Here is a 14,156-nt window from a genome sequence, read left to right on the forward strand (position 1 = left end):
GCCGTGATCGTATAGTGGTTAGTACTCTGCGTTGTGGCCGCAGCAACCTCGGTTCGAATCCGAGTCACGGCATCGCCCGGCGGTACCACGGCACACGGGCTCTAATTTTGACGTTTTCCATCCCCCAACGACCCTTGAATCCGCAGGGGTCTTTTGAGGCGTTGCGCCGATATTTCACTTTTTTTTCCTGGTTTTTTTTGTTGTTTTTTTTTTTTCCCCGGCTCCCGGCGGGGCTGCGGGATCGGACCCGCCCAGCGCGGAGGTTTCACTGGAGTGACGGGAACAAAATAAACTGCCATAAAATTAAATAAAATAACATTAAATAAGATATAATACATAAAATAATAAAATTAATATTAAAATATTAATATTAAAACACAAAATAAGACGAAAAGAAAGGGAAAGGAAACGAATACACACAAAACGTAAGAGTACAACTGAAATAAAAATTAAATTAAAAAGTTAAATTAAGAAAAATATAATAAAATATAATAGAAAAATAAAATGAAACTTAAAGCAAATATAATAAAATAACCAAATGTTTAAATGGAAAAATGATATATAATATAAAATAAAATTAAATATAAAAATTGAATATAATAGAAAAACTAAAATAAAAATAAAATTCGATGACGAAAGAAATGTAAATATAATAAATAAATAAATAAGTACAAAAATAGAATACATAAAGAATGTAAAATGAAATATGATATAAAAATTAAAAAGTAAAAAAATAAACAAATATAAGCATTAATATAAATAAATAAGAATTAAAAAATAGTACAATAATAATGAAACTAAATTTAAATAATGAACCAAAGCAGCCGCGGCAAAAAGCGGAGCCCGTGTGCCGTGGTACCGCCGGGCGATGCCGTGACTCGGATTCGAACCGAGGTTGCTGCGGCCACAACGCAGAGTACTAACCACTATACGATCACGGCGCGCTACCGGGGCTCTGGGCTGACGAGTTGCCGCGGCGGCTCTTGGCGCTGCCGGCAGTGACGCGTGGCAGTGCCGGGCAGGCCCCGGCCTTTGTCGCGGGGGCAGCGCCGGAGCCGAGCTCCGGGCCCGCGGGGATCGGGGCAGCCCGTGAGGGACCCGGGGCAGGATCCCCGCCTTGCGCCCGCCCCCGCCATCCCGGGCCCGGGCTGCGCTGACGCCCCTCAGCCTCTCCCAGGCGCAGCCCCCGGTGTCGGCCCGTATTCTACCTCAGCTGCGGCGTTCACCCCCTCACCTTCACCCACTGCCCTTGGCCCTGCTCCCTGCTCTGACTCTGACCCTGATCCTGCTTCCAGTGTTCACCTTGGACCCCTCCACGCCCAGCTCTTACCCTACCCTTCTCCTCATCTCACCCCTCATCTCCGCCCTTACTGTGTCCCCCCAGGCAACCTCATTCCCCACGCTGTAACTCCCACCTCTCACCCCCCCGCGTGTCTCTCAGGGAGTAAAGTTTCTCCTGACCGCAGGATTAACGAACTACCGGGCATAAAGGGACGGGAGAGGAAGAGAATGACTAAGGAAATGGTCCTCGTGCCCAAACAGCAGCAGAGATCAGTCTGTGCTGCGGCTCCTCATTCTCCCTGCTCAAACACATATTAATAGTTAATGACTGTCCTCACCACTGCCACTGCTTTCCCCACTGCTCCCAGTATTAAAAGCTCTTTCATTATCACAGGTACACAAAGAATTCCAAACACCTGCAGTCAAAAGGATTTCTTGACAGAAAATATTTTTAGAGCGATCGCAGCACTTCAAAGCACTGGGATGTCCTGAATGATTCATCCCCTGGGAAGAGCCAGTCACAGAAAACTAGGCTCCTGTGTGTACCATGACCTCATTGCTTGTCATACGCATGCACCTCTTGGGGGGGGTGGGGGTGTGTGCAGGGAGAGGCAGGGGTCTTCTACAATTGTGCTGGGCAGGGGTATGTCCCTGCTATCTGCTGCAGCTGGCAAATCCTAAAGCTAAAACAGCCTTTCTAAGGCTTGGGGTAAACCAGAAGAAGGCCCTGTGCAGCTTGATTACTCCATAAAGTAATTGCTCCTGCCATCCTGAGCTCATCTTGCTCATATCCGGCCCAAAAGAACTCAGAGCGGTGGAGGAAGACAGAATAGTCTTCTGTGTCTTCCCTTTGTCTGTGTCTGTCATCCTGCCCTCAGCAGTTTGCTGGTGTGCACTGGTGGGCACTGTTGTGCATGCGGGTCTCTCAGCAATGGTGGGAAATGCTCTCCACGTCAAACATGACTGACCAGGAGATGATGGAGGAGAGGCTCTTTGGTGATTTCTCTAGATGACCTGGGTGTCCACGTGGTGCCCTTCTACCCCAGTGTCACCCTTCTCCCTCCCTCATCTGCCTGCCAAGATCCCAGTCTGTGCCTCCCATGGGGCTGCAGGGATACTGCTGCTGCTCATCTGTGGCCAGCCCTGTGGCCTCATGCTGAACCTAAAGTGGATGCAGTGACACCGGAAGGAGATACAAGTGTCTCCTCCCATGTCCAGGGAGTTGGACACCAGCATCATCTCCTTGGCTACACCTTGGAGAGAGATCCGACCACCAGACACCGGCGGGACAGGTGAAGCTGAGCTGTAGAGGTGATATCACTGTGATCTCTGAATCCCAGAGCATAAGCTTGTGAAGGCAGAAGGTCCTTGTGCCCTCCTCCATGCTGTCACAACGCCATGAGCTGGGCTGTGTCCAGGGTGAAGGGACACGCCCAGCTCCATGCTGGCCTGGACAACTGCTGCGTTGGGTCAGAACAGGTGTGACCCACGGAAGATGGTGGGATAGTGTGGAGATGTGGAACCCCCCTGGCAAGACATGCTGCCCATGGCTGGTAGGGACACAGAACCCACAACAATGCAGTGGGGGATTCCTCGGTGGCAGGAAGGAGGCAGCCAGGCTCCTGCTTTGGTGGCTTGGCAGATGTTTCTGGAAGCAGGGAGATGACAGAATCACAATGATCTCAATTGCTGGAACAGGCATGACTGAGATAATACTGCAGCGATACAGGGGAGTCAGCCAAACACAGAATGGAGAAGGGAGGTGCGGGTGGACACAGAGATAAGTGTCCTGGGTGGCCTGGCAAGTGCAGAGGAGAAGGAGGGATGAAACTGTTGCCACTCACAGCTTCCCGGCCATAAACTACCCTCCCCAAAAGAACTGGGCTATGACCACTCCTAAGGAAATTGTGCCAGGTTGTCAGGACCTCAACAGCCCTTTGCTATGTGGTTTTGTCTGGATGGTTCAAACTTGCCAAATATGTTCAGACAGCATGGGGGAAAAGGGATGAGTTTGTGGGAACACTGAGGGACCCATCTGTCTGCTGGGTGACCTGAGCCTTTCAGGCTCTGCTGAGCACCCAGGCAGAATGGCTGCTCCAGGCAGGCTCCTCTGCTCTTTCCACCCTTCTCTGTCCCTCAGTGCCTTTTCTCTGAGCCCTCTGATACCTGTGGGTTGAATTCACTGGGATTTGAAAGGTGCCTGCAACGTCAGAACACTCGTGCAGCCAGGCAGAGAGTGCTGCTGTGCCCAGATGTGTCCACCCCATGGCATAAACATAAATCTTGTGGCTGGCACGGGGACAAGAAATTCATTACTGCACGGCTGTCTCGGCTGCTCTGCCCCTCCAGCTGTTCCCTCATTGGGGCAGCCCCTAGCCTTCTTTCCTGGTCTCAAGGAGGCAGATGGGAGGCAGAAGGATCCCCACCACCTTCTCTTTTTATCCCGGATCCCCAGAGCAGCCCCAGGAGCAGTGCTGATGCTGGGGAGGCAGGAAGGATGTCTCTCTGCTGAGTCAGAGCTGGATGCTGAAGCAAGAGCAGGGAAATGTCCTGGGGATGGGATAATTTTGGAGGTGAAGGTTTAGGCAGGATTTGGGAGTGAAGGACAACACACCTGAACTGGGAGGCAATTGCAAACAACCTGAGCTCGTCCTGTCCCCACCATCCACCTCCCCATCTTCTCCTAGGGCCACAAAGATGGTCTGAGGGCTGGAGCATCTGCTATGAGGGAAGATTGAGAGATCTGGGGTTGTTCAGCCTGGAGAAGAGAAGGCTCCAGGGAGACCTTAAAGCCCCTTCTTGTGGCTAAAGGGTTAGATGGGATATTGGGAAGAAATTATTGGCTGTGAGGGTGGTGAGGCCCTGGCCCAGGTTGCCCAGAGAAGCTGTGGCTGCACCACCCCTGAAAGTGTTCAAGGCCAGGTTGGATGGGGCTTGGAGCAACCTGGTCTAGTGGAAGGTGTTCCTGCCCATGACAGGAGGTGGAACGAGAGGAGCTTTGAGGTTTCTTTGATTCCAAACCATTCTGTGATTCTAGTTCATGAGATGTGCACCGAGGACTGAAGGAGAAGGGCTTGAGCATTTCTTGAGGTGAGTGTTCAGCTGTGATGCTCTCCAGAGGCTTTATGAGCCCACAGTAGCACAAGATGGTCCTGTTTCTTCTAAAGCCTGAACTTCAGAGGACATTTTCCAGTCTGCCAGTAAGAAGACTGGAAGGAAAAGTAAACAGGCTACAACAGACTGATTTTCTGCTAGGTTATGTTTTGGGGTCCCCTTGCCTGGCTCCAAGGCAAGGGGAAATCAAGGAAAATAGTCACCAATATGTATGTCCTGTCTGACCCCCAGGGAACACAGAACCTGGAGCAAATTCTCGAGCCCTTTCCTTGTGTGTCCAGCATCCAGCTGAAGATAGGACATGACAAAAGTGTCGCAGGGGAGAACTAGCCACCCTGCAGCCCTAGATAAATGCTTCCATGTGTTCATATGTGCCCTGCCTGATTCCAACTGCCAGCCCCAGCTCTTGCTCTGCCTTTGTCTGTGCATAGCAGGAGCCTCCTCCTGCCGGAAGGATTTATGACCTTCACACAGCCAACTCTTAACCCAGCTTTGTGCTGCTGAGTGGGCAGAAAACAGGCAGATACGTGCTACCAGGTGGCCTGCCAGCCCTCACCTCTGTACCTCTTAAGCTCCTCTCTCAATTCAGCTTCATTTTCTGCCTCTCAGCCCTTTCAGAGACACTGGTCTGGTGGCAAAAGCAATTGATCCCCTCTCCGTAGGAGGAATGGCTGCTGTTTTGCTCTTGTTCACCGAGCCCATCTTCTTGATGGTTGATGACAACCCCATTAAGAGATATAAGGGGATGCCAGGGGTGGTTCACACCCCACAGGCAATGTAAAGTCAGCGAGTCTGTCTGGAGAAGGACTCAGCTGTGTGAGCATGGCCATTGCAACTGGATAAATCAAACTTACCATTAACACTTTCCCAGGGCACTCAGATCCCCTGCCAGCCCCACAGCAGAGGCCCCCACCAGCAGGTCACTCTGATTGAGCTGCAAGTGCTCCAGCTCCTTAGTTTTCTCAGCCTCAGATCGATGAGTGCAGGCGGCTCCAATCAATTCCACTTTACCACTTGCTATCGAGTTCAGATCTGTGCTCTCCCAGCTGGTCCTGCTTCCTTTGTTCGTTCAGAGGAGGAATTCAGGCATTTTATTCCACTTGGACACTGTTGTGCCCTTGCAGGGTCAAACCCCTTGGTAGGAGCAAATAAAACCCCACGGAGGACCAGCAATAAAGGGATTAAATTTGTGCTATGGTTGGAGCTCTGAGAGCATGGAAGGGGGTGGCTGGATGAGGTCATGTGATTTGCATGATATAATAGAGCTGTTGCCACAGCATCTGTCATTAGGTTTTCCTGCCATGATCCTGGTTTTGCTGGGGAAATACTGAAGGCAGCTGCAGGGAGATGCTGTATCTTCGTTCCCCTGTCTCCATGGGCATTAACTAGGGACAATTCAGCTGTCCAGGGCTTGAGCCCATGCAAAATGATTTTGCAGAAGAAAAAGTAACATTAAAGAGTTTACGTGGTGCCTGTTTGAGAATTTCCCTCTGTGATGGTTCGGACTTGGCTTCCTGCCAAATGCTAAAACTTTCAGCAGCAATTCCCCCCCCCCCTTTTTTTTCCTCAGGGTAAAGAACTATGCAAATTGAAAAAAAACTGAAATCAAGCTAGTTATATAAAAATATATATTTTATGTTATATTACAGTTATATACAGTTAAGATGCTATATGCACAGCAAAAGGGAATTCAAACACCCCCTGAAGGGATAGGGAAAGGGGAAAAGGAACAAAAGGAGACAAAAAAGGGACACCGAGCAGATATACGCAATTAAACCCGAGAACTAGTAAAATAACTAGTAAAAAAAATTTTACTACGTCCCTTAGAAAAAGCAGGATTGGCAGACACAGCCAGCACTCTCCAAGCCTCCACGTGGTAGGTCAGTGGATGCTGCAGGCCTAAGCCTTAGATAAGCGAGACCAGCACAAGGACTCACTGTTCCCGAATTTCGCCGGAAGAGAAGAGAGCAAAGGCCTCTCTTCCCTTCTTATTTATACTCCGATTTACGTAAAAATCGTATGGAATACTGGGAACACTGCTCCTTCCTTGGTTACAAACTGATTACCAAGGAAGGCCTAGGTTAAAACCACCACACCCTCAAACCTGGAATTCCTCAGTGAAAGATGCATTTTTTACCCTCTGGGTGTCAGTCCTGAAGTAATTTTTCTCTCGTCTCTGTCACCCAGCAATCTTGCTGGCCTGCCTCCCAGATGCTGTGCCTGGATTTGTGGAAATGAAGCTCCCCACAGCTCCCCACACCTCGGTGAAGTGTTAATGAAATAACGGACCGCATCAGAGCACATTGTGATGTGCAGAGGGCCGTCAGCGCCGAGAGCAGAGTCAGGGACTGGGCTCGGCATGGCTGAGGCTATGACTGATGGGTCTGGCTCTGAGCTGGCACATGTCTTTCAGCGAGTTGTCACCTCTTCTTTTGGTCAATTAGCATGGCCTCCATTATACTGTCAACTGCATAATGATTTTTTTTTGACAGAAAGGTTGAGGAGCTGCAAAAAGTGTCTGCAGGAATTTGCTCCATTTGGTAAAAGCACATGCTTTGGGCATATCCTGCCCAGGTTTTGATGGCCTCCTGGTGCAAATGTGTTGCAACAGTTCCCCAGGACACAATCCCTGCCACTAAATACTCACAAGGCTCTTTGTGCAAGTCCTTGTATTTAGTATGTGTTCATATTTACAGATTTTTTTCTGTGGATTTGTCTGGTCTTGTCCCTAAGCCACGTAGCATCTGCAGTGGCCCCCAGCAGGGAGGGCTGCTGTTCGTTGTCTCCTCCTTGTGTTATCCCTGATATTCCTGTCTCTCCCCAGCTTCCCCAGCCATCTTTGTCCTGTGACCCCAGATGTCTCTTTTCCCTGCCAAAGATCTCTGGCCCTTCACATGCTCCATGTGCAGAGGCCCTGGATCATCCTGTCATCTTTCTCTGTACATTTTCCAGGTTCACTGTATCCTAGGGAAGGGGGAACAATGATCACACACAGGCTGGGACTGACCAGGGAACAGTGGCAACTCTGATGTCATCTCTCCTTTTTCCTCACCCTTCCTATCAGCTTGATGGAGTTTTGCAGTTTTGACCTCTGCTGAGTGCTGAGGGGACAGTTTTACAGACTGTCAGATCTCCCAGTCCCAGAGCCTGACATGTTAGACATGAGCCTAGGCTTGATTTCCCCATGTGTGTCAGTTTCCTGACCCTAGCTTTTGTCTCATTTTATTGCCAGGTTGCTCAGCCTCTCAAAGTCCTCCTGCAATTCTTAGCATTCGTCCACAGTATCCAGATTAATTCAATATTATTGCAGATTTTGCCACTGACCTCATCTCATCAAAGGATCTGCATGTGGAAATGTAGGGACCTCTCTCTGCTGGATCACCCTCAGGGGCCTGCTAGCTTTTACCAAGAAAGCCGCTAGCTTTTGAAAAAAGAAATTTGCTGCAAGACAGCCGTGTCAACTCTTCTCCACTATGTCATATTTATCCATCTATCCCCTAACGATGCCAGTTTCCTCCTTCGTGCGCCAATTTTTATTCATTTGCAGAGAACAGATGTGTCATTTATCAGTCTGGAACTCCCTGGCTGCCAGGAAGCATTTCTGGTGTCACAGTTGTCACCTTCCAGTCTTTGCATCTCCTGCTGTACCCAGACCTTGAGGGAAGTTGGGGTCTCACCCGGCAGATATAACATCCTCCTGGTCCCTGCGGTGCTGCACAATGTGAGGTGCTCCTGGGAAGGGAAGGGAAGGAGCTGCAGTCACTAACAGACATTTAAAAGCTCCTGGGAATGGTTTTTATTTGAAACTGGAAGAAATACCCAAAGACTGAAGGAGCTGCAGACTTCCCTGGCAAGCCAGAGGAGATGCTGGCATCAGGGGAAGCAGCCAACCCAGTGCCTGACTCAAGTGATACGTGTGCAAGTGTCAGATTCAGCCCTCACGTTACCTGGGGGTGAGTAATCCAGGAGCGTGCAGGAGCAGAGACGTTCTCCTCTGAGTCACCAGAAGCTGCTGCCTGGGGGATGCTGGGCTGTGCCCACACCACCCAGGGTTAAACTAGAGGGGAAAGTTTACCAGGATGATGTGGCATGAGCCCTTCTAAACCCATGGAAGGTCCTATCTCCTGTTCTTGGCCCAGCTGACAAACAGGGCTCCTGTCCCCAGCTGCAGGTGAGCACTTGGAACACCCAGCATTCAGCCAAAGCAGCTCCCTGGGCCCAGGGGGAAAGACAAGGGCTGAGGACACACATAGCTCTCTGCTGGGCTGGCAGGAGCCTGGAAGACATTGCCTGGCTTTTTCTTCCTGATACATGCTCCAACCTGCCTGGATTTACCCAGGCAAGCAGCTACTGCTGCCTTCGGTGAGAGGAAGGGCCATGCTGTAAGAACCAGCCCAGAGATCTCAGGGAAGAGCTCCTGGTCCTTTCAGAGGTGGAGCAGAGGGTGGGAGCAGAGCTCCCAGTGCTGAGGGCCACCCCTGTGTCCTTGCAGACCACTGCAGAAGGCCTTCTGCCTCCCCTAGTCCTGTGGTCCATCAGAGTGAGCCACAAATCTGTTCTCTGCAGCCATGGGTTGTTTTCTTCCCACCTGAGGACTGTGTGTGAGCAGCTCCATCACTGTCCTTCCCTCCTTCCTGGGTGCTCCATGGGCTGTGGGCATTGCCAGGGCTGCACATTCCACCTGGGTGGGCTTCCTGCTACATCTTTGTGAGAGAGAAGCTGAAATGTGGAGTCTGGCATGTGAGTGGTGCAGTGTGTGCTCCCTGATCCTCTCCTGTCTGCCAGTCCTGCCCCTGTGCCCTGCCAGTCCCTACACCCACGATGCTGTGACAGCCATCTGTCACGGTGAGCCATGGTGACTCACAGACAGAGAGGCATGGTGGCCACCCTTGTGGTATCGGGGGCAGTCTCTTCAGTGCAGGCATCAGACCTGGGACCCAGTGTGCGTAGATACGGAGTGTGTAAACAGTTGGGATTGGAGCAGCATCAGCTGAAGCACAAGCTACAGATAGAGCCTGGCTTTGGTGGGGTGTACGCAGAAATCTGTCACTGCTCCTTCCCACCTGAACCACTGTGAGTGGAGGGACGTCACCAGGGTCTCGTTGTGACTGCAGAAAAAATAAGAGCAGCTCATGCCTGTGCCAAGCCATGCAGGGCATAAAGAGCTCATTTGGTCTCCTTCTGGAGACCCCTTAAAGCTTCCCAAGCACAAAGGAGTCTCCCAAGGGGGCTCCCAGATCAGATGAGTTCTCATCACCTGATGCCCTGCTGCCTGGGTAATTTTGCCCAGGGGAAGCCAATATCCAAGGGAAGTTCAAATCTGAGGGCTCAGCTGAGTCCAGGGATCTTGATGCCTCTTCTAGCTCTGCTGAAACCTGGTGTGAGAAGGTGATGCCCCATGGGGCACAGATCAGAGAACAGGGCTATCTTGGGCCAGGTGGCAGTTTGGAAGAGAAACAGGCCCAGCAAATGGTGAGGGGGTGCTGGAGTCCTTCGTCAGATCAGACCACAGGTCCTCATTGAATCTCAGTATGGCCTTGGCAAGTTGCCTCTCCAAGGAGGGAGGGATGTGAGGGATGTGCCTGGACCGGATGGGAAGGAAGAACATCTGCAATTCCTCTGGTATGGTCATGGTTAGGCTTCGCGAACGAAGATTTGAGAAGGGCTCTACCCACGCTTGCTGCAAGCGCGCTGATGGCTAAAAAGGCCAATGCGACTCCAATTGGGAGGCCTAGAGACACACCATCTATAATGCTGCTGTTTCTTTTGAGAACACACGCAGGATCACTCTCGAGGAGAAAAGACAACGCAGAAAGAATTGTGTCTTGTTGATATCATCTGGTATGGTAGTATTTAAAAAAAACCAAACACCACTACAAGCTCGATCCCTCCTCAGTTCTCTCTCTGAAAACACTGAGTGTGTGTTTTCCAGGCCTGAGGATTTAACAAGAGCCATCTCTGAGAGATGTTGCTGAACATCCTCTTTGGTTACTGACAGAAGATGGAAGTGCTCTCAATCTCTGTGCCATCAGCCCTGCATCCTGCTTCCTTCCAAATGCTGGACAGGCAGATTTATTGAGAATCTCTGTCTTTTCTGCATTTTAATAACAATCTCATCATCTGCATCTGCTGGGACTGAGGTCTGCTGCTAGACCTCAAACAATGCTTGGTGATCACTCTGTTTCTGGCAGATGGTTTTTTCCCCTCCTGATGCCTTTTGTGTCTTGCATTCCCTATGCTTTGAAACTTCCAGTGTGTGCTATGGCTCTCTTCTCCCTAGGGAAGAAGGTCCCTTGGTGTCCATTTGGACCCAGGGAATCTGGCTGGGTTTCTTGGGCAGAATGTGCTCAATAACTCAGCAAACCTGGGAGCTGGTGGGTTCCCTGGGCATGTGTTGAGCATGTACCATGCCAGGCTGGCACAAGAGGCTTGGTTCCATGGCAGCCCCATCCCCACTCTCTCCCTGCACAGGGCTGGAAGGAAGGAGGTCAACAAGAGAAGCTTCTGTCCCCAGCCATCCTCTCCTCCCAGCTGCAAGCACCCTGACAGCCAGATCCCAACCTCTGCCCCCAAAGAGGGGCTGGAGCGTGGCTCACAGTGTGAAGACATGCAGTAACATGCCGTGGCATCTATCCCTGCCCACTGGATGCCTCTGCAAGGCTTTACCTCTGCAGAGGTACTGCTCTTGGAACATCCTACTTCTGGCCCCTTCTCTCTTCATGTCCTTCAGGGGATTCAGCCTGCGAGCAGGGCTGGGAGCAGGTTTTAGAGAAGGGTGTGCATTTAGGAAGGGATGAAAGGATTCGGGAGTGTAGGTCAGAGGACAGGGCTGCACAGAGTGGCTGCTTGGGCTTAGGAGGGTACACAGTTGGTTCTGGGTGGTAGGTGAGCAAGAGGGTGGTGGTTGGTGACAGCTGTGCAGGGGGAACAGTCAGAATGTATGTCACCGTGCTGTTTGCCGCTGTGATCACATGGGTCTCTGCTGCTCCAACACACTGCTCCAAGAGCCTCCTTTCTGCTGCATCCCAGGGGATGTCCTCCAGCCCATGTGCTGGGGATCAGCTCTGCATGCTCGCCCCGACGTCCCCGCACATCCAGCCTGGGTTCAGCCTTCTGCCGAAGCACTTCCCTGCCTTGCCCCTGCTCACTCCTTCCCGCAGTGCCAGCCTGGTGGCTGTTTCAGATCGCTGCGGAGCGATCTGTTCCAGGGGTCCTGTAAGGGGCCGGTCCCACCACCACCTCCCAGGCAGCGGGTTTGCACCGCGAAGTTGGACTCGATGACCTTCGTGGTTCCTTCCAGCTGAGGACACTCTGTGATTCCAGGAGGGACCCTCTGTCGCCTCTACCTCGCCGGCTGCCTCCCCGGTGTCCCTTCTCCCGGCGCCGGGGGATGCCCCGGGGTGTCTGGGGGGCAGCGCCGGGGCCAGATCGCGCCCGAGGCCGCGCTGAGGGAGCCGAGAGTGCAGGGGGCGGCCCGGAGCGGCGGGGAGGGCCGAGCCTGGCCGGCCCGGGTGCGGCGGAAGGCGGAGGGGAGCGGGGCGGGCCCCGGGGGAGGCGGGCCGGGGAGGCCGCGCCGCACTCAGCGCCGCGCTGGTCCGCGCCGGGGGAAGCGGGCGCGGGGCCGTGGCGCGGGCGGGGCGGGGAGGCCCCGCACCCGGCGCTCCGGCAGGTGGCACTGGCCGCCTCCCCCGCGGCCCCCCCGGCCCCGCCGCCGTGCTCAGTCCGCCGGCGCCGATGCTGCTGAGCGGAGCGGCCGGATCGGAGCGCGGCGGCAGCGGCGGCGGGGCGGGGGCCGGCGGGGCACCGCAGTGCGTGGGCACCATGGCCCGCTGGCTCCGCGAGCACCTGGGCTTCCGCAGCGCCCGGCCCGCGCCCCCCGCGCCGCCCAAGCCCGACTACCGCGCCGGGCCGCCGCCGCAGCCGCCCCCGCCGCCCGGGGGCGCGGCCGAGCCGCTGGCCGCCGCCCAGCCCGACATCGTGGCGGCCTACCGGCTGCAGAAGGAGCGCGACTTCGAGGACCCCTACAGCGGCCCGCCGCCCTCCGCCGCCGCCCCCGACGGGCCCCGCTACGTCTCACCCAAGCACCGGCTCATCAAGGTGGAGGCGGTGGAGAAGGTGCCCTCCAGCCCCCCGCCGCCGCTGGTGCCCGCCGCCCCCAGCTCACCCCCGGCCGGCCCCGAGCCGCCCGACGAGCCGTCTCAGGAGGTGAGTGACCGGGCATGGGCGCCCCGCCGCCCTCCCCGTGGTGTGTTGGCACAGGGGATAGTCTGGGTGACTCCGCCGTGAGGAGCAGGACAAGGACCCCCGGGGCAGGTGGAGCGCCCCAGTCATGGAGATGCCCTCGGTGGTCCCGCCAGACCGCTGGCATCCACAGTAAGGAGCAGGGTTAGGATCCTCGAGCACCGAGCGGGGTGCGGTGTCACGGCCAGGCTCCGCAGGGCTCCCGTGCCGCGTCCCCCCGTGCCCCGGCAGCACCAACATGCCGGGCACACGTCAGCGGGCACGGGGGTGGCTCCGGGTCCTCCTGCGGCTGCCGCGGGAGGCAGGTACGAGCCCCAGCAGATAGCGCGCTCTCCGAGGGGCGAGAGCGCGGAGTTGCCGGCCACCTTCGCCCTCGTTTCGTGCCGTTTCCGTGCAGCCAAGTGCTTGGTGCTCTACGGAGGTGATATTCCAGCTTGAGAAGGCCCCGAGCGGCACAGGACCGTCTGCAGTGCCCTCCGATGCTGGGGCCGGTGACCCAGGACCTCCCAGCGCTCCGTGCCCGGTGGTGCGGGTCTCCCTGTGCCCCCTTGCCCGGGCTGCCAGTGCCAGCGGCGGCGGCTGGGCCCCCTGAGCTGCCAAGCTGCTTTGTCAGGGAGTGTCAGCGCCTCTTTGTCTACCGCCTCTCCGCCGGCTGCTCCGGGGCGAGAGCAGAGCCTGGCGCTCCCGGTGCCTGGCAAGGAGGCCAGGAACATCCCCAGTGAGAGGCAGGAGACTAGGAGAAGATTCCCGTGGGGAGACGGGCTGTGAGTGGCACAAGGACCTGGGGGGGGGATAAACCCAGCCGGGGCTGCGGCCGTTGGTGCCGAGCCTTTCGGCGGAGAGGCTGGTGCGGGGACTGCGCAAATAAAGACAGGAGGGGTTAATTAGTGCCCGCTAGCGCTGCCGCCTGCAAGACGGGGCTTGTCAGGCGAACTCGACGGGATTGCGGATCTGGCTGGCTGGATGGTGGAGGGAACGGTGGATACACTCAGTGATCCCATCCGTGGTCCTGGTGAAATGAGCACCGTGCAAAATCTGCTCGGGAGTGTTTTAAGCAGATAGAAGAACTTGTTGCTGGTGGATCTTTGAAAGTTGATTGTACTGACTAATTGCTTTTGGGAGGTTTCCAGAGGGGCCCAGCAGAGCCCCCCTTTTGAGCTTTGTAAACTGGTTGCTGTGGGCAGCAGAAGGGGTGGGGGGAGCTTTGACAGCAGGGACCCGAGATGCCACTGTGGTGCTGTGGTTTGCTGAGTTGGAATGGCTTTTCCTCTGGAACAGGCATTGAGGGAGCAGAGGGAGCAGGAGCGGGTGATTGTCATAGGAAGGACTCAGGCTGTGATGTGCAAAGGGGTGAGCAGGAGCTGCAGGAAGCGGGGACTGCTGACAGGTACAGCCAGGCTGTTCAGGCATCCAAAGGCTGTGCAGAATCTGGGAAGTTTAGAGAAAACTCGTATGCTGGGATACCTTTGGGGAACCCCTGCTAACAGGGCTAGGCTGAAGAAGAGCCTTGATCTTGTCCA

The 14,156-nt window shown here is 54.5% G+C and overlaps 1 protein-coding gene and 2 non-coding genes across 10 annotated transcripts in view; 2 read left to right on the forward strand and 1 right to left on the reverse strand.

The window, feature by feature from the left end:
* On the forward strand, positions 1–72 carry TRNAH-GUG (transfer RNA histidin (anticodon GUG)). Its single transcript has one exon. It is a non-coding gene; the product is annotated as a tRNA-His (tRNA).
* Positions 73–869: 797 nt separating this feature from the next.
* TRNAH-GUG (transfer RNA histidin (anticodon GUG)) lies at positions 870–941 on the reverse strand. The gene has a single exon. It is a non-coding gene; the product is annotated as a tRNA-His (tRNA).
* An 11,173-nt stretch (positions 942–12,114) lies between these two features.
* The window catches only part of SHF (Src homology 2 domain containing F), a 34,952-nt gene continuing 32,910 nt past the window's right edge, over positions 12,115–14,156 (forward strand). For 2 of the 8 annotated variants that reach the window (XM_050309274.1, XM_050309278.1), the window contains exon 1: positions 12,115–12,600. In XM_050309274.1, coding sequence (XP_050165231.1) covers positions 12,130–12,600 — 471 coding nt within the window. In that variant the 5' untranslated portion in view covers positions 12,115–12,129. The remainder of the gene's footprint in view (positions 12,601–14,156) is intronic. The other 6 variants (XM_050309280.1, XM_050309277.1, XM_050309281.1 and 3 more) reach the window with 5 other exon arrangements.

Source organism: Myiozetetes cayanensis, unplaced genomic scaffold (genome assembly GCF_022539395.1).
Source record: "Myiozetetes cayanensis isolate MyiCay16 unplaced genomic scaffold, myiCay2020 scf14, whole genome shotgun sequence".
In the NCBI taxonomy this organism is placed as follows: Eukaryota; Metazoa; Chordata; class Aves; order Passeriformes; family Tyrannidae; genus Myiozetetes; species Myiozetetes cayanensis.